At 33.6% G+C, this 19,913-nt stretch overlaps 1 protein-coding gene across 1 annotated transcript in view; it reads left to right on the top strand.

The window, feature by feature from the left end:
• The first annotated feature begins 2,909 nt into the window (after positions 1-2,909).
• The window catches only part of Toll-6, a 103,395-nt gene continuing 86,391 nt past the window's right edge, over positions 2,910-19,913 (top strand). Inside the window, exon 1 of the mRNA XM_053748789.1 lies at positions 2,910-7,188. Within this exon, the coding sequence (XP_053604764.1) occupies positions 3,332-7,171 (3,840 nt within the window). The 5' untranslated portion in view covers positions 2,910-3,331 and the 3' untranslated portion in view covers positions 7,172-7,188. The remainder of the gene's footprint in view (positions 7,189-19,913) is intronic.

The raw sequence follows: 19,913 nt of genomic DNA, 5'->3' as shown, positions 1-19,913 counted from the left end.
TAAGTGTGAAATTGCTATAGTTTCAACATAGATGGTACCAGTCATTTCGATATCAAAAAATATTTATCGAAAAAATATTATAATACATCCAAACATGTAGAATGTTAATGCAATATATGTGTTCGACGATATTTTATGTGATCAAAATTGTTATATTGATAAAACCTTATCGATATTCTGCTCAAACCAGTAACTTATCTCAGCTAATTTATGAAGAAAAAATTACAGTAATTTGCACTCCAGACAGTTACATGTTTTTGCAAATTTTTGCGTTAATTTAAGTGACACAAGCAAAAGGTCGTATTACATTTCGTTGTAAACTACGAATTGAGTTTAACAAATAAATTTATTTTTTTCTAATGTTCTTTTTTTAAATCGATATAATTGAAAATTGCTGGCATTGTTGTTTTTTTTTTCTTTCATTTATCAGTTATCTTTAATTAATTTAAGACAATTTCACACTGGCTATATAAAATAAATCTACTTCAAAAACTGACTCGTTAGAATGCAGTTAATCGATTAAGCTGAGCAATTCGATTTTATTACAGTCATCATCGGATCTGCATACAAGATCGATGCTTTGACAAGAAAATATCCGTAAGGTGTGAGTGAAACGATATCATTACTCATTATGACATGACAGACGGTGATGTAAAATACTTCAGTGTAATATCTTTAACACGCTTCACGTCCTACTGTATATATTTTATGGAATGACAAAACGTGTTTTTACACAAAGAAACATAATTGTGTCAACGATCCCATAAATAATGATGATAAAAAGAACAGAAACGGATTTTAGTAATATTTAATAATAACTGGCTGATAGATCACAACTATTCTTTGGACGGATTCAAAAGCAAAAACTTATCATGAAGACACCACATCAAGGCGAATAACGATAAAATTTCTTAAAACAAAAAACGTAGGTTCCCTACATTCTTTAAAATATTTAAATTATCATTTGACTTTAGTGAAAAAAAAACAAAAAAGGCGGCTTCACCTAAAATATCACATAATTTTCTTATACTCGAATAATTGACAACATAAATGACCTTATCTCTCGTCAAGCGAATGTGTCAGATACGGAAAAAAAACTCAGATGCCGGCAAGGCATCTGTCCTTTCATAGTCAACTTAACTAAAAGGATTAAATGATATCTTCCTGACAGCGGGTGTGGTCCACCAAGCTTGAACAGAAACCTCTTTTGTCAAAGCATTAAAGATTTTGTTACCTTAATCTTATAATACTATTGTGCCACAGTTAGTTTGTAATTTTTCATCGAAAGGGTTGTTTAATCCAGACTTCCTTCATATAAGTTCTTTTGTGCCAAAAGTTTCAATTCATCTTGCGGCAAATTCGTTTTAGATTTTAATACAAACGTTAGTAAGTGGTACATTTTATGAAAAAAGTTTTTATAAGATTTTTCTCTCAAATTCTATTAAACCTTATTTTCGTTCGACGAAACTGCAGAGACGTGAATGACTTCAAGTTAATCGGATTTATTTGAAAAGTAATGCATTTATAAAATTGATATTTTCTGATTTTCATTATGAGTGTTTCAATATTGAATTATTTTTTTGTTATTTTAAAATTCATCATTTCGTTTAAATAATGTTATGATAAATTTATTTTAGTTAAAACCAGCGAATCAGTTTCCAGACCTTGAAAAATAAATCGGATTGAAGAAGAACACGAGAGGCTTTCAATTATTTTTAGTTTTCATCGTATCGCATCTACAATAATCAAGATTTGAAAGCAAACATGATTACAATGAATGATACAATTATTTAAACAGATAATCGAGTATCACATGCATAGTTTTTAAGTTTGTCTATTTATACATAAATTATAAAACTACCTTTTACTATGTATTTAATGTATATTGGTACCTGTAGGTACATTTATCCAATAGGACATATAAAACCAATAAGAACTATGCGATTAATGGATTTTCAAATTTTGTTAAATAAATAAGTAAGTTTATTAATTTTCAAAAATTTGCAATTGCAAGTTCTTTCGTCTTAACCACGTATGTGGCTTCTTTGAATTTTTCGCTCGCAACTTCGATATGGCTTTGAGGTATTTCGTGTCAAAGTATGCGAAACATCCCATAACTTGCAAGGTTTCGGCGTTTTGTGAGCTGTGAATTCCCACAGTCACCAGAATATGTAGAACATGCATATACTGTAGTGTATATAGCCACGACATAGAATTTAATTTTCTCTCGCAATTCTATATTCTGTATGTACTGTAAAAGTTGCAAGAATACTTCAAACTAACAGAAAATTCTAAAATTGGTTTACTCGAAAGAAAAAATAATAAGGCAATAATTATATTTTTATTATGCCATCGTATTGTGGAATTGGCCCATTTACTTAATCGATTTATTATCCAATTGCAATATCGAGCTTTGGAAGCTGGGTAGTACTTGATAGGTTCAAGATCCATATAAAACAAATAGTTTTTATAGGTGTGTAAAACTTAAATAATGTGTGTGATTAAAACTTAAATAGAAACTGATTTTATTATTATCCTCTAATAATACTCATTGCCAATATAATCTGGACAATATTTAGAAAAGTCAAAGCAATTTCTATTAAAATAATACTTACTTATTTCAATATAATTTATATTAACTTACATAAGCTTTGTGTTTTTAATGTTGTAAATCTATAAGTTAGTTCCAACTAACTTCCCAAACCAGCTGATGCCAGCTTTCATTCAAAGTTTGCGGTGCGGGATACGTTCAGCCGATGGCTTAAGAGTTCCGTAAAAAATAAATTTATTGTAATAAGTCGTCGTGAACACTCGCCACCGCTCGGCTCATCTGCCCCTCGCCCCTCCCTCACGCGACACGAATACTACTCCACTGCAATGCCTTTACCAACATTCAGTCGACTCGAAGCAGCGTCCGAGCACGGTCGCGCCGCTCGACGCTCCAACCGGGTTTACGTTACTGTCTAAAACACGCTTATCGCAAAAATATTTCAACAATACACTGACGAACTCTATTCATCACTCGATTTAAACGAAAAAGTTCAATAGTAGAAACAATTGTGAATATCGGACGTTATAGTGAAATGTTTCAGTGAATTTTGTTTACGTTACCAAGGACTAAATAAAAGGATTGTGATCGAAATAGTTTCATCATGTGCGGTACAATAAGGACTATTACGTGTTAAATTGATACCGAAATAGACTTTTATAAATTGATGGATACTTTACATCCGGCGAGGGAACGCAATATACAAACGCCGACGGAAAAAACATGACACTGAGCCTCCCGTGTCTTGTTTTCTTTCTTCCTTGATATTTGATTTCCCCCACAATGGATATTCGTCAAACTTTATCACGAAAATATCTCTTCAGCCAAATCCTATTTTGGTTTGTTGTTGGTTTCAACGTCGCCGATCAAAGCTCATTACCGCTGAAATATGAAGCTCCCGATGATTGCCAGTGGTGGTTGAGAGGTCCTAATGATGCCCATGAGGTTTCTCTCACATGTAAACTTCGGACAATCAACAGCGAGTTCGACACTACTAACTTCAGTGTCATACCGTCGGAGCACACAACATCTCTAAGGATAGAGTGCAATGAAGAAATGATGTACAAAAGTTCATTAGACGACCGCAGTTTCGCGCATTTAGTCAAACTGCGTGAACTTGTTTTGGATAACTGTAAAATTGGAAGATGGCCGCCTGGCGTTCTATCCGGACTAAGAGACCTCCGAAATTTAACGATTCGAACCAAAAACACGGAATGGGCCGCTATGAGCCTAGAGATAGCATCAGAGAGTTTTACGGCTGTTCGACAATTGGAAAAGTTGGACCTCAGTTTTAATAACATTTGGTCGTTCCCAGAGAACTTGTTTTGCCCTCTCACTAATTTAGTGTACTTGAATGTATCTTCGAACAGACTTCAAGATGTGAGTGATTTAGGCTTCAGAGAGCGTGCAATTCATCAAGCCTTGATAAGTGAACAAGATGTACCTCCATCTGCATCATCATTATCACATAGTGCTTGTTCGTTAGATATTGAAGTGTTAGATGCATCAAGCAATCAATTTGTGCTTATGCCTGAAAATGGTTTTATGGCATTAAGAAGACTGAAAGAATTGCACATCCATGACAACGAAATCTCGATGGTGGCTGACAAGGCATTGTCTGGACTTAAACAACTACAGATAATTGATCTCTCAAACAACAAAATCGTTGCTCTTCCACAAGATCTATTCAAAGATTGCAGGCCAGTGATCAAAGAAATATACCTACAAAATAATTCTATCAGTGTGCTTTCACCTAGTCTTTTCGCAAATTTGGATCAACTATTAGCATTGGATTTATCTAATAACCATCTTACAAGTACATGGATTAACGAAAACACTTTCACCGGTTTAATCAGAATGGTGTTATTAAACTTATCTAATAACAGGCTAACGAAATTGGACCCTAAAATATTCAAAGATTTATATACACTACAAATCTTAAATGTGCAGCATAATATGTTGGAAAATATTGCAGCCGATACTTTTGCACCGATGAACAACTTACATACGCTTATTTTGTCATACAACAAAATATCTCACATTGATGCTTATGCCCTGAATGGCTTATACGTATTATCCTTGCTATCAATTGACAACAATCATCTTGAAGAACTACACCCAGATGCATTTATGAATACATCGTCACTACAAGATTTGAATTTAAATGGTAATCGGTTAAGAAAAGTACCCATGGCCCTAAGAAATATGCGGTTACTGAGAACCCTTGATCTTGGAGAAAATCAGATAACTTCACTTGAGGAGTCCGGCTTTGTTGGTTTGCATAACGTATATGGCCTTCGTCTTATTGGAAATAAAATAGAAAACATAAGTAAAGACGTGTTTTCAGATTTACCATCTCTCCAGATTTTGAATTTGGCCCGTAATAGACTGAAGAAAATTAATATGAATGCCTTCGAAACATTAACAAATTTACAAGCTATTAGATTGGACGCAAATCAACTCACGGACATCCAAGGCCTCTTTGTAAATATTCCCTCTCTGTTGTGGTTAAACGTGTCAGATAACCAAATAGACTGGTTTGATTACGCCGTTATTCCTCCGGGACTTCAATGGCTGGACCTACACAGCAACAACATCAAAGAGTTGAGAAATAACTATCGCATGGACAAAGAACTACGCTTGCAAACATTAGACGCAAGTTTCAATAAAATGACGAAAATTTATACATATTCGATTCCGAGCAGTGTGGAGTTACTTTTCCTGAATGACAATCAAATTACCCAAGTTGAAGCTCAAACTTTTGTTGGAAAAACCAATTTAACGAGAGTCGATTTGTATGCTAATCAGATAACTAGTATGGATCTCAATGCTCTTCGACTGACTCCCGTGGACCCTGGACGCCCTCTGCCCGAATTTTATATCGGCGGAAATCCTTTTCAATGCGACTGTACTATGGAGTGGCTACAACGCATCAATAAATTAGACCATTTGAGGCAGCATCCTAGAGTTATGGACTTGGAAAGTATTTACTGCAAGTTACTATATAATCGTGAAAGGACTTATATTCCACTTATCGAAGCGGAATCATCGCAGTTTTTGTGTACGTATAAAACCCACTGTTTTACATTGTGTCATTGTTGTGATTTCGACGCTTGTGATTGTGAAATGACGTGCCCATCGAACTGTACGTGTTATCATGATCAACCGTGGTCGGCGAATATTGTGGACTGTTCGGCTGCTGGGTACTCCGAAATACCTAACAGTATACCTATGGACGCTACTGAACTATATTTAGACGGTAATAATTTTGGTGGTTTAACAAGTCATGCATTTATTGGACGTAAGAACTTAAAAATATTGTACGCTAATAATTCTAATATTGACGCTCTATATAATAATACATTTAGTGGACTAAAACGCTTAACAGTGTTGCATTTAGAAAAGAACAATATAAAAGAATTGTTAGGTTTCGAATTATCTCCTTTGGAAAGCTTGCGCGAGTTGCATCTACAAGACAATAAAATACATTACATCGATAATCGAACCTTCATAGAGTTGAGGCATCTAGAAGTGCTACGCCTGGAAGGAAATAGCATTTACGGATTTGCTGTGTGGCAATTCACGATGAATCCTTATTTGGTGGCGATAAGTCTGTCTCGCAATCCTTGGTCGTGCGATTGTCAGTATTTGCACAAATTCCGCAATTGGTTTAAGAATAATTTGGGCAAAGTGGAAGATGCCGACAAAATCACCTGCATATTCGATAACAAAACGAATACAGTCGGTCCATATATGTCTGATTTTAACTCCACATTTTGCACAAGAGATATAGGTGGAAGCTCATCCATAATTGAAAACCAGGTCATAAATGATTACCTTCCACTGTTATTAATATCTTTATGCGTCTTCGTTATAAGCTCGGTACTAATATGCGGAGTATTTTATTGGCGCCGCGAGCTGCGAGTCTGGATTTACTACCATTGTGGCTTCAGAATGTGCTACAAAAGTACGGCTTTTGACGATGAAGCCGACAAAGATCGCCTTTTCGACGCCTACATCAGTTATAGCGTGAAAGACGAGGCGTTTGTTGCTCAAATGCTAGCGCCGGGTCTCGAATCAACCGACCCCAGTTTCCGCCTTTGCCTACATTACCGAGATTTTAACGCTTCGGCGTACGTAGCGGATACGATAATAGAGGCTGTAGAGTCATCCAAGAGGACGATAATAGTCCTATCTAAAAATTTCATCAACAACGAATGGTGTCGTTTCGAATTCAAGACGGCACTGCACGAAGTATTGAAAGAGAGACGAAGAAGACTGATAATAATATTGCTAGGCGAGCTACCGAATAGAGATATCGATCCGGAGTTGAGGCTATGTTTGAAGGCGAATACGTGTATTGAGTGGGGTGATAGACAATTTTGGCAAAAACTGAGGTTCGCTATGCCGGACTTGAGGAAGTGTCAATATCATCGGTCGAATGTGAATATTTACGCTTCGGTGTCCCCGGTGGGGGCCGGTCGGGCGCCGGCGCCGCCCCCGCCGCCGCCGCCGGGCAAGCTCCCCCCTCTGCTGGGCGACGCGCTGGCGATACCGGCCGGCGTCCACGCACGCGACCCCCACACACACCGCTTGCCGCCGCATGCGCAGCTCTGGGCATAGCGTATGCTTCAACGCAGGTAATCAGATACTGTCCATACTTGCAACGCTTAAGCGTATTAGTCCAATAAAAGTGATAATTAATTTTAAGTCTAGGTTCGTATTTATTGTCTTAGGAAATACTGTGCCCGACTCGAATACGCATTTATTTTGTATTACGTAGAACGCTAGTTTTTGTTTAGTTGTTACGGATTTCCTAATTTCTGCGATAGTATTTTTAGATAAATAATGAACAGGCCATTGTAAATATTTATTGTTGTAAAAAGTAAGTTTAGCTAGGTACAAGTTAATATTTGGATCGCTTAAATTATTATAATGCCAAAGTTGAAAACTTTTATTATGTACAGATGCATTTATATAACATTATTTTGTTAAACAAATATGTCACAAAAGAGACTGTAAATAATTATGATTTTTTGTACATACAAATATGTGTAAATATTGAAAAAATATTATTATCAGAAAATAATGAAATACACACATTTTCAAAATTTTATTTGGTTTTGTTTTATTTATGTTTACTCCCATTAAGCTATTGTTTCGCATTACATACTTATTTCTTTTTTTTATATTAACACTTTCTACTTACATATTTCATGATAAAATATTCAAATATTTAGCCTGCATAATATCAAAGAAGGGATAGTTAATATTCTAGAACTTTTATATGAGTTAGAAGTTGAGTAAAACATCTTGTTGAAAGGCATAGAATAACTTATATTCTTGAACGCTTATACACTCTCCAGACCCACTTATCTATAATTTTGTTGAAACTTTGATACCTCAAATATATTGATATTAATATTAATAAAATCTTTATCCGACACGATTCAGGAAAAATAAGTACCTAGGTTTTAAAAATAGAAGTCTGATCAAAGTCTTAAGTGAAATTAATATTTTATTATATGGGTAAACTTTAAATAAAAACATTAGAAATTCTTAATATCGTCATGCATTCAAGAACTGTGTTATTGGCGGTGGAGCAGCCTCCAGTTATATATATATATATCTATCCTCTGCCATCGATTTTACGTCCCTATACTAAACTTTTGATATTTTACACTATTTCAAGTGAAATTTGGGGCGTATAACTCTCTATCTAATAATTTATGTTAATTTAAAAATGGCCATTATCAATCTATCTTTCATACTATAATCTATCTATCATCATCTAATCAATTTAAAGTAAGTATCTCAAAAAGTAATAATTAATGAGGTGAATTGGAATTGAACGACAAGGATATAATGACAGCTACAACAACAGCATTCCGAAAGAGGATTGGCGTCAGGCTGTTGGTCGTAAAACCACAACAGAATATTCAACATTTTAAGATAATGATGAGAATTTATTATTTTGAATATTGAATATATGAATAAGTTTCGAGATGTCACAATCGATAATGTAGAAATAGAGTCTAATTGGAAAAAAAGTAGCAGTGCGCCACGAGCTTCCCTTGAGAAAGTTCTCCAAAAACTTTAACTACTAACTGCTGGCATTAAAATTTAGCTTTTACTAACAAAATATTTAATTATCGAAACATTTCGCTCTCTTCTTCTTCAAATCTGTGTAAGTCTGGAAATAATTTTTAAAATATATAAATAACATAAAATCCCAATCCTGACTAATAATATAAATGCGAAATTAGTTTGATTGTTTGGTTATTTGTTTGTTACCTCTTCACGTTCTATCTACTCAGCCAATCTTCTTGAAATTTTGCATACATAGGGTGCCTTTCATCTCGGAAAAAAAACCGTTTTCTTTGGAAATTCACGCGGGCGAAGCCGCGGGTAAAAGCTAGTAATTTATATTTTAGTAGTTTATTACTAAAATAAAAATGACTCGTACATAAACACAGTTGATTTTATCGTGCTAATATCCTCTGTCGCAAAAAAGATTTCTTTTTTTAGGTAAAAAACTTTATTTATTTTACAGAAATTAATGATAAAGGCATACTTACATAAATAATTGAAAACATAAATTAATTATTTTGAACCATTCGACCGTATGCACATCAAAAACTGCTAAAATCAAACATAAGATTGAGTTGGAAGTAATCACTTCGAACTTCTAATAAACATTCGCAGCCAGTCGTTAAATTATGATTTGACGACTGGTTTATTGTGAAATTGCATAAAACCAATGAATCTTTATTCGAGTATATCAAAACATCGCAAAATCAATGATTTACAACAAATAAGTACATAAGATTTAAATTGACTATAATATTACCTTGTATAGTTGAGTCAATGGTGCAATTTTGTGTAGATTAAAATTTAATATAAATTGACACTATTGATTGTACGACTCATAATGTAAAAGCAAACAAATTTATAAAATGTCTAATGTCGAAAACATATTAGTGTTCTACCAAAGACGAGTAGGAATGTTAAGAAAAACGGTGCACTTAGATTATTATAATTTATAATTTCATTTTTTTTCACATTACACCCTTTAGCCAAGATTTGAGTAGGTATTTTATTCAAAAATGATTTTCACTTTGATATCCGAATTACTTCACGGATTTCTTTGAGAAACATTAATCTGTAAATGTGTTCAATTTTAATTCTCAAATATGAAGCATTAAAGTTTGACTACCTGTTGCCCTCACCTTCGCCCGCGATAGCCTATGTTGGTCCTCTGTAAACTATTCTATTCGAGATTTCATCAAAAGCGATTTGACCATGAACACGTGACTGACAGACGGACCTTTTCTTTTAAAATATTAGTATAGATGAGATTGAGTAAATTAATTCATTACATCAGTTACGTACAAAGTGTAGATGGCTTTCGTGCCACTAAAACTGACAATTTATCGTAAATTAGCGATAAGCATAAAAAAGCAGAATATGTAGACATTATTAAAAATCAATATAAATTAAAATTGTTTACTGCACTCCTATAACGGATTCTAGAACTATAAATAATTCCTATAAACAAAGTAAACAACTCACTTTCGCAGGAAAAAACTGGAGAATTATAAATAAAACACTCCCACTCTATTTTCTTGCCATTACAAAGGCCCCGCTTGAATAAATCCTCATATTTTTCCTATTACGCCAATATCTGCTCTTTGTCGCACTAGCGCCATCTACTCATCGAGTCATGAAACTGTTGTTATCTCCGTGCCGGAATCAAAACGAAATCAACACCATTTACTTTTGCTATTCGCACCCTTATCAAACCAAAGAGATGGGTCGCAGAAATAATGGGAAAAGTTATTTCGTAGACCGCAGTACGAGTGGAAATGTCCCGTACAATTTTATGCCACGTCCTGTGTAGTTTACAATGTCTTGGCGAAGATACGGGACGATGAACTTCGAATGTTAGTTCGATAACTTTCTCGTTAAAATATTTATTATCGATGTAAAAATAATAAGCTTTGAGAAATATCAAATTTTGCAGATAACTCAATGTCGAGCTAAGGTATGTCTGTATGTATTGAAGTTATGTTAATATTTTAGCTTTAACCAGAACTGAGTTTACAAAGCGGCTGCTTTAGCCGAACATTTCTTAAGAAATCATATGTTATTTAAACAGATATCTTTCAAACAAAATTTCATTTCACATTTCTACAAAAGCACAACAAACATCTTTAGAGTTTGACGTAGGTATAGAGCATAGTTTCCGTATGCAGATATAAGTTATTATAGCATGATATATTATTAAAAGGATCGCAGATAAAACTTTTTGAAATAATGTCTAGGTTAATCTAGAACGATTACATCCAAACTGACTAAGGTAATGAAAACCACAGGCTATCACAACTTTCAGAAATGATGACAGAAAACTACTAAATTATTATACAATAACAATAAAACGTAATCAACTTTATTCGCTAAAACATCAAAACAAAGTTTAGGGGTCATTCCAATATTTGATAGATAAAGAGACGAAATACAAAGATCTACATCATGGGCGTGAAATTTACTGATCCTGATAATAAATTCCGAATATAATATTTAACCAATGTTTTGAGTAGGAACCGTAAGGGCAAGGGATAATGGAATTAGTTTGGTAATTAACTTACTTAGTCGTTAAAAGGGATACGTACAGATAGTATAATCTGAAATTTTAGTTTTGAACCTTTGTGACGGAGTATGGTTTGAATGTAACCGCAATGGAATTATCAGTGTTTCATTGTTTTGTTATCAAATTTAGACTGCAGTTTGTGGTGATTTCTGGGTTACATACTATTTATTATAATAATTTATTTTGCATTTGGATGACATGCAAAGTCTTTTTCTATTAATGCTAACCGTTGAGTGTTGTTTACTTTAAACAACATTAAACGTTTAACATTAAAAATTAACATTAACAATACTACAATATACCTTTAAGAATAATAAAATTTATTATTAAGAGAAATGTCATCTTTATGTCTCGAAAATAGTTTTTCTTTAGATTTTTGCGACATATGGAAATGACATTAACACATAGCGGGCAAAATGCTGTAATACATTTTCAGTAACTTTATTATATTATACTTCTATCAATACCAACCTGCATAAAATTGTTTTTGCAAACGTACTATAGTATAAAGTAGCTTTCTCTAAAAGGGCTCTAACAATTTTCATGAATTTATGTATCTTAATAGTAGAATTTATGTATCTTAAGTTTGACCACCAAATTGTTTTTGTCATAATATTAATGATAATCTGATGATAACTAAATATTATTTAATTTTTTTTTGTTAAACATGATCAACAGTTAGCAATTACCTGAACTATATAAAGTTTCTCTTATTGAAACGTCCAAAAAAATTTCAATAGCTACTGTGATGTTTTAGAACCAGATAATTCTCTGAAACCATTCACAGAATAATGGATTACAATGAAACACCGAAATAGAATTAGAGTAACTGAAACTGTATCAAAGTAAAATATTTTTAAATTTGCTTTAACAGAATTTAAACATAGGCAATTTAGACTTTAGGTAACAATGGTATTTATAGCCAATTAACGAAATTCTTTTGGAAAGTTTTCTTATTATTTTAATCCAAATTACAAATATATACTTGCATTATCATGGAATAATGACAAAAGAGCCATCTGTTGGAAAATGCCATATGGCGCGACAAAAGACGCATGCGCAATTTAATAGCATCTAGTTTAAAAGCATCTGATCCTTTTGAATATCGTCATCTAAATAAACACGTATGGAAAAAATGTACATTGTCATTCGATAATCCTTTACGTACTCTAGAGATGTCACCGTCAATATCAGCTTTCGTCTAGGCAACGGTATTGAGTTTGCGTAACTCAATACAATTTTTATAAGAGTCATTAAATAGAGAAATTGTATCGTCACGTTAAGGAATAAGGTTTAATATTGATTGATGATATTAGAAAATTTCAACCACAGACCACAAAACAAGGACATACGAGGACAAAAGCATCACAGATAATGTCCCATCCCTTAATCACATGCACCGGTGCTCTCGAAAAAATATTTGTTGATTCTAAATTATTTGTCCGTTCTTTTCTCTATTTTGGGCAACGCAGACCTATTTAAGCGTTTACAACTGGCTTACAGCATTTTCTACGTTCGTATTTGTTGTCAAAATGTTAACTCCGTCACTAATTCTAAAGACGCGTTCTAAATTAGAATCGTTTCGAGGAATGTTCGAAGCGCGTTCAGATCTAAGCATTACATGGATTTCTTCAACGTTAACAATAGATTTAGGTTCTGATTTTAGTTCGGATTCCTCCAACCTCGAGTTCACGTACTTTTTAGTGTCGTTAATTCAATATAAACTTCCTCAAGAATGTGGATAGTTGGTCATGAGAATTTCGGAGCGCAGTAAATAGCCCCGGCGGAGACCGTCATTATAGTAGGTTCATTTCGAGTTCCCAACATTAAGAGTTGGATGTCAGTAAGTGTCCTTCCGATGATAAATCTTTCTAGCTTGCCGTGGTTTACGGCATTAAAACAAAAAACAGAACATTTTTCACGCTCGTACATGGAAAGGTTAAGTGTAATAAATTGACGTATAAAAACTTCAAAATCGAAATATTTGCATTGTAACTTTGTCAGTAACTCTTCTAATAAAAATGCATTGCTTATTTATATTATAAATAGTTTCAAAACAGACATAAAATAATCTCCCATACATCGAGGCACTTGCCTTTCTTATAGATTTGGGTAAAGAAAGAATGAAAAATCTTGACCCAACATATTCGCAACAATTGTCTAAATCTCCATAGACAGAAAGTAGTCCCAATAAGTAGAACTAAAATTCACATGTTATAAAATGAGGGTTCACAAGTTCCTTTGGGAGCAACCTTTATTTGCGTACAAGTTCGACTTATGAATAGCGAATTAGGCCCAGCCCTGCAGGGTATATGCTTTAGATAACCCATAGACGGCGGTTTCTGTGCCGAGTGCCAATAATTGACTATCAAACTTGATATATAGCTTTCTTGGCGGCTTGATGCCGATAGTTGGATGAGTTATGACCGAAGGTCCCGAAGGAATGCGAGGCATTTTGTAACTGGGATGTGGGTAAATTTTGGATTAGCCTTTGTTGTTTATAGAGTAATGGAAAGTTATACCAAGTCACTAGTCCATATTCAAATCAATATCGAATTAAAAAAAAGGATCTTATGAACGGTGGCCCAGGAAAGAAATAACTAAGTGATTATTTTATGGTTTCTTACAACTTACATTATACTCATGTAGTGGTTTTGATACCTGTTACCTAAAGAAATAGGAAGAAAAACGGATACATTTATCGTCTTTTCTCACAACATCTACTTTTGTAGTAACATACGCAGTGGGATTTTAACTTCCCTAACTCAGTTGAAGTTATAAACGGGGTACCCCTAAATATATTTATGTACCTACATTATATAACATTCTAAGAATACATGGATAGAGTTAGGTTGTATTGAATTGACAGTATTTTTGTAAGATACAAATAACTATTTTCTTTTCTATCATAATACATAATTATCTACTTTGCTAATGATTCTTTACAACGCACCTAAAACAACATTTAGGTACCAATATTTAATATCTCTATCTCATCTCCGCATATCCCCAGTTTGTTTCGGTGCTGTGACGCCGCGAAACCAGAGGTCATCGTAAAAAATAACAGATTCAGCTATGATTTTATAACTGGTGGCGTGTCTGACGTCAACTGTCCTTGGGTGTGCTTGTATTCTAGGGCGAAACCACACGCCACATTTTGGTACCAAGCTCACGTACCAATAATACATAACAGCAATGTTACATGTTAAAGGATCCCATTAAATATTGAGGAACCATAATTTACAATGAGTCGGCGCTGCTTAAGCTGGGGTTATGAAATTTTAATCAAAGTTCGGGGGCCTCGTGTATTGGCGCAAAAATAACGTGGATGAAGAAGTAACTATTTTCAATTTATTTACAGTACAATCTCTTATTAATATCTTAATCGAATTTTGTTTTGCAATGAGTTTTCAACGTGTCCATTGTTACTTTTGAACGGGGTAGATCCAAGACCCCATGTCTTGGATCAAGACCCCGTTCTAATTCAAAATTACAAATTGCTGCAAATGCAGGCGAGGCCGAAAATTAGTAATTTTTTATCACTCTTCCCGTAACCAACCAGTGCGTTAGTTTACATACATACAGGATATTGAGGCTGCCCGCGAGAATCACCGCTCTACGACAGTTTGTTCTGTCCTTTTTATATTTTGTGATATCGACGGATACAATATAATAGAAACCATGCTACGTTATTTGCATTGGGCTTGTTTTGTTTTGAGTAATTTTGCACATGGCTGTGATAATTGGTTTTCATAATTTATATTGCAACCCCATAACATTGATAGTTTAGTCACATAAAAATAACGTTCAATTTATTATCAGAAAAATAGAAAACTTAAAATTATAGCTCTTGGAAATTGAATCTAGATAACGCGAACTTATGGACCTGTTTTTAAAAGAATATCTCCTTCCAAAATGATCTCTTCTAGATACATAAGATATATAAATCCTCACAGATATCTATCTGCTATGAGGACAATTTTATATAGGTACCTATCTTAAAATTTTTTCACAACAATGTAAACCAGATAAAACCCTCACAAGCCATTCGAACCAAAATAATAAGACAGAGGCATGATGTCATAACAATCTGAACCAACAGTTTTAGGTACGATGACCTCAAATAAGCCCCGAAATAGAAGAATAAGCGGCTCATCTTCAGATGGCGCTGACATGTGCGAGATCATTAGGACACCAGCGAAATTAAAAAATGCCAGAGGCGACAAAACACCATTAATTTTAGTTTGTCATACTCCACTAATTTGTTAAATTTAGTACCCTCCTAATAGCAGTGCTTCCTGCTACATATCACTGGAATATTAAAGCCCTTTGAGTTTTTTGTTGGAGTTCGGGAGATTACTGACGTATTTATGCGTTAGTTAACACCAATAAACGTAGGGGAACTCATCAAAATCCCGTTAAAACTATTTATTAGTAGTGTCCCCAAACGATAGTTTTCGTAAGCAGGTGTGTGGTCTAGCGTATTTCATTTTTCTGATTATATTTGTAAGTTCATGAAATCCTGTCTAACTTATAATGCGAAGTCTATGTTTGATATCAACATATTCGACCTCTACTACGTCAATAACATAACAAGAACACACAACAATTTTGCCAATCAGATAATAAACTCAGATTTCATAAAATGTTTAGTAGTTTTTACTGAGCTGCTACATATAACGTACAGGAATAACTATATCAAGTTTTTGTGAATACATTGTGAAGTACTTTCATATCGATTTTTTTCAGTAGATGTCTTGTGACAAACTATTTATCTGTGTATATTGCTCTATGTATGTAAATATAAAATACATTAGCATCTAACACTAAAACATGTACACAAATGGAATCCTCATTCAGCTAAACTTTATAACGCTTTCTAAATATTGTCAGCTGAATGATCGTTCAATAATATCACGCAGCCTCAGGAAATTTACTGCTAAAGACTCGAATACGTTAGCACCTGGGCCCTCAAAGTGTCAAGTAAAGGTTCCTGTAACTTCAAAATAATAATATTTTCTTCGACGCCTCAGGTCAAATTTAATTATCATATACCCGGCGACTCAAAAAGTATGGAACGCCTACAGTTACTTATAAATCAATAGTGAAGTATAGACAGTAAGGGCGATCGTCCATAGCCACAAACGAATTCATATCCTTCGTAATATTTTATAATAAAATGTTTTAATAGTGAAAGTATCTGTTAGCCGCCCTGGCGTTAAACCGTAGGACATTTTCAGTAAATATTTTAATAATTTAAACATAAAATTTAAAATCAAATTTTACTTTAAGGAAATAAGTATAAAACTTATAATTGTGATATCGTACCTATCTAAATACAACTATTGCTACCTATTGCAAAAGCGAAATCTGGAGCCACTTTTTGTATGAAAATGAAGAAACCCTATCAAACATAGATGACTTAAAAATTCAGTGTTATTATAAAATGGGCCTCTACATAGGAGTGTGTATTTTATAGAAGTGCTGTAGTTCCCAAAGTGCCCTTATAAAATTTAAGTGAAGATTTCCTGAATACGTCGTACGAAAGAACGACGAATCACTCGGCTATCTCTTGCATATCTGTTTTGTATGTGGCAACTGGACAATGACTTGACATTTCCGGCCAGTTGTCAATGTATGTTTGTCAGTTCTTTGGATTTCAGATGTACACTTCTCTGATGCACACACAGCGTCTGTAATGATGCCAGGAGCTATATATTTTTGAATCTAAAAACGTCATTGTGCAAAAGCAAGTCCAGTTATGTCCAGATATGTAGAAACGAATTGATGATTCTGATAGTCGGGCTATGGACCTGTGACCTAAAGCTAAGACGATGATTCAGTGGGCAGCTTAAACTTAAACAATAGTTAAAATAATGGTGTCGATGTTCAACAATTATTTTGGATCGTTTTGAATAAATCAATGCATAAATTTAAGGCTGCTATTACAAGTGATTTAGGTGGCAGCTCATTCGTTACATACAAATTGTGTCTGGCCGGAAACTAACTGTGTGTGTGTATTTATTTTAGATAAATGTAAATCAGATTGTAGGAAACCAGTCCTATTGTGTTATTAAATTATTCGCTTGACAAAATTATTGAGATTAATAGTAGTGATAAAAATGGCGTGTTTTGTGTTCTAAAAAGTCAGGTTTAGATTTGTATACTATAATTTGTGTTTGCTATTGCCTGCGGACTCATAGATGTAACGGGTGTGTCACTTTATCATATGGATGTAATGCCGACAATTTTCGTGCTTTTTTGATCGCATTTCCTTTCAATTTATTTAATCATTATCATACTAATCATGATGTGTTTTACATTTGATAGATTTCTATATGTTAAAGCATAGTTTGCAAAATAATATGTAGCTTGCCAGATGGTTAGCAAGTACTGCAGTCCATGGACACCAGCAATCCAATAATTAATAATATAAATTTTTAAATCAGATATACATGCTTATATAAAAACTGCAGTTAACAGGAATAATTTTTATTTAATGTTGCAAAATGTAAATACATTTTGTACTAAAAATGACTACTTAATAAGAAATTTAATAATGAGAACAGTCTAGCAACATTGTTACTTATTAAAATGGGTCAATAGCTAGATAATATAAATCCTTGAAATGAAACATATTTTGTGAAGAATAAATTATGTTCATAAATAATTACCTCGCGATACGTACCATTAATAATCTTTAATGAGCATCCCATTCAACATAATCAAACCCATCAGAAGTATATTTAAACCGCGCCATAAAACTTTCAACGGTCAAAGGATCTTTTTAATTTGTCGAGTTTCCGTCGAATAAAAGAAAGAGAAACAATACAGTACTTTTGTTTCAAAGACCCACAAAAAGAGCGACTATTCTACTCTTATTTTTTATTTCCAGTAAGGCATGGTAATTAAGTGAACGGGTCTGTTCATCCTAGTGGCTCCTAAATGCAGGCTTTGGGTTCCTCTGTCGGAGTTGGAGTAGAAAAGTAGGGAATCGTCTTTGTAGATACGGATTTTGCAAAGTTCACTGAACTCGAATGCAGATACCGTGAGATGTATTTTTACGATTGTTCTCTTAATTGTGCAAATGTATGTTTCTTATTGCCTCTTTCATTATTTTTCATTAAGCAGGAATTAAAATAATTTGATTAACGTTTGAAATGTTTTTTTGTTCTTTTTATAACAAAAATCTTTCTTACTCAGGACTATATCTACCTTACATTTTGATTTTTAACACAAATGAATTTCATGTTGTCATTTTCACATTACTCGCCTACTAGACTTTTCAAAATACGTTTCGAGAAATTGAGGTTCGTAATTTATTAAGAGGGATTAGATTGTTTCATGAAAATTAATACAAAATTAATGGAGCATAAACTAACAAACTCACTTAATTATTAATTGCTTCGTCGTTAATGACTTCATAATAACTAGTAGCTCAATAGAGGTAATCTTAAAAGCAATTTCCCATAGTATATCCAGTGATTTGGAGAGCTTTGATCTCCTGTGATGCGAGCCGTATAAGGATTAGGAATCCGTGCGGATTTGCTTAAAGGAAGATGGGAAAATTGTGAATTGTTTCCTTTACCACACGCCAGAGCCTTGAGCAAAGAGAATGTTTGCGAATATACGAACGCCCAAGCGAAATTTTCTGCTTACTTTGCTTTTTGTTTCTGATTGTTGATTTCTTTATTGCTTTATACCGGATTATTCTTTGGAGTTTTTATAGCAGCTTATATCATTGGCTTTGCCAAAATGGGCAACTTTATAAATCTTTGACTCTTTAGATACTTATTTCGATTGTTAAAGAAATACTTTAAACATGTTTCTGTTCCTATTTGCACTTTGGATGCTTGAATTTGCATCAAAACACTACGTATGTGGGCCGATTTTATCCAAGTGAGGTAGGTTATCATGTATCTATTTTATTTTATAGTTTGAATGATTTTTATCATTCCTGTGATTCAACTTGAAAAATATTTATTTTTACCTTAAAAATGAGAGAAAAAAATATAGAAGCGGGCTGTAGGCGTATCTGCAGTGAAGTAATGAACCATCACTCTACTGCGTTTTGCCCGTTGGGCTTTTGCATATGCGCTTGCTTTGCGAGGGCTTGTTGCAATCAATGGCGGCTATAAAGTGTACAGGTACAGATAATAGTTAATTATATCCTACATCAAAAATAGTTTAGCTGCCTGATCTTGCTTGGGCAATAAGTTGATTATGCAAATATAGAAAATATCGTCTGGAAACTAAAATCGTCATGTAATATAAAATTAATTTTCTGCCGTAGATAACTGACAGAATAATGCATACTTATGTGGAGCATGGAGGAGCAATAACAATAATACTCCTGATTCGGATTTTTTTTATTATATACAAAGTTGTGGGTTAAAAGTTATTAGTATATTTCTGATGCGCTTACCAAGTATATTTATCTTAGTGGATCTACATATAAAAAAAGTAAAATTATTTGCCAACAACATTCACACATATAAACTTTTGTTGAAATAAATTAAACCAACTTGGTTTACAACCGCTACAAACATAACCAAAAATTAATAATTTGTACTAGCTCATAAAATTAAAGAAATAATAATAAAATCTATCGGAGTCTATAATTAAAATAATTATTCCAAATGTATTAATTTGGAATTTTGTTGTAAATTTCCGCTGCCATATACTATTGCCGCTAAAACTAGATCAACGTTGTGA

Source organism: Plodia interpunctella, chromosome 8 (genome assembly GCF_027563975.2).
Source record: "Plodia interpunctella isolate USDA-ARS_2022_Savannah chromosome 8, ilPloInte3.2, whole genome shotgun sequence".
In the NCBI taxonomy this organism is placed as follows: Eukaryota; Metazoa; Arthropoda; class Insecta; order Lepidoptera; family Pyralidae; genus Plodia; species Plodia interpunctella.
The sequence above is the reverse complement of the archived record's forward strand: the minus strand, read 5'-3'. Positions and strand labels throughout refer to the sequence as shown.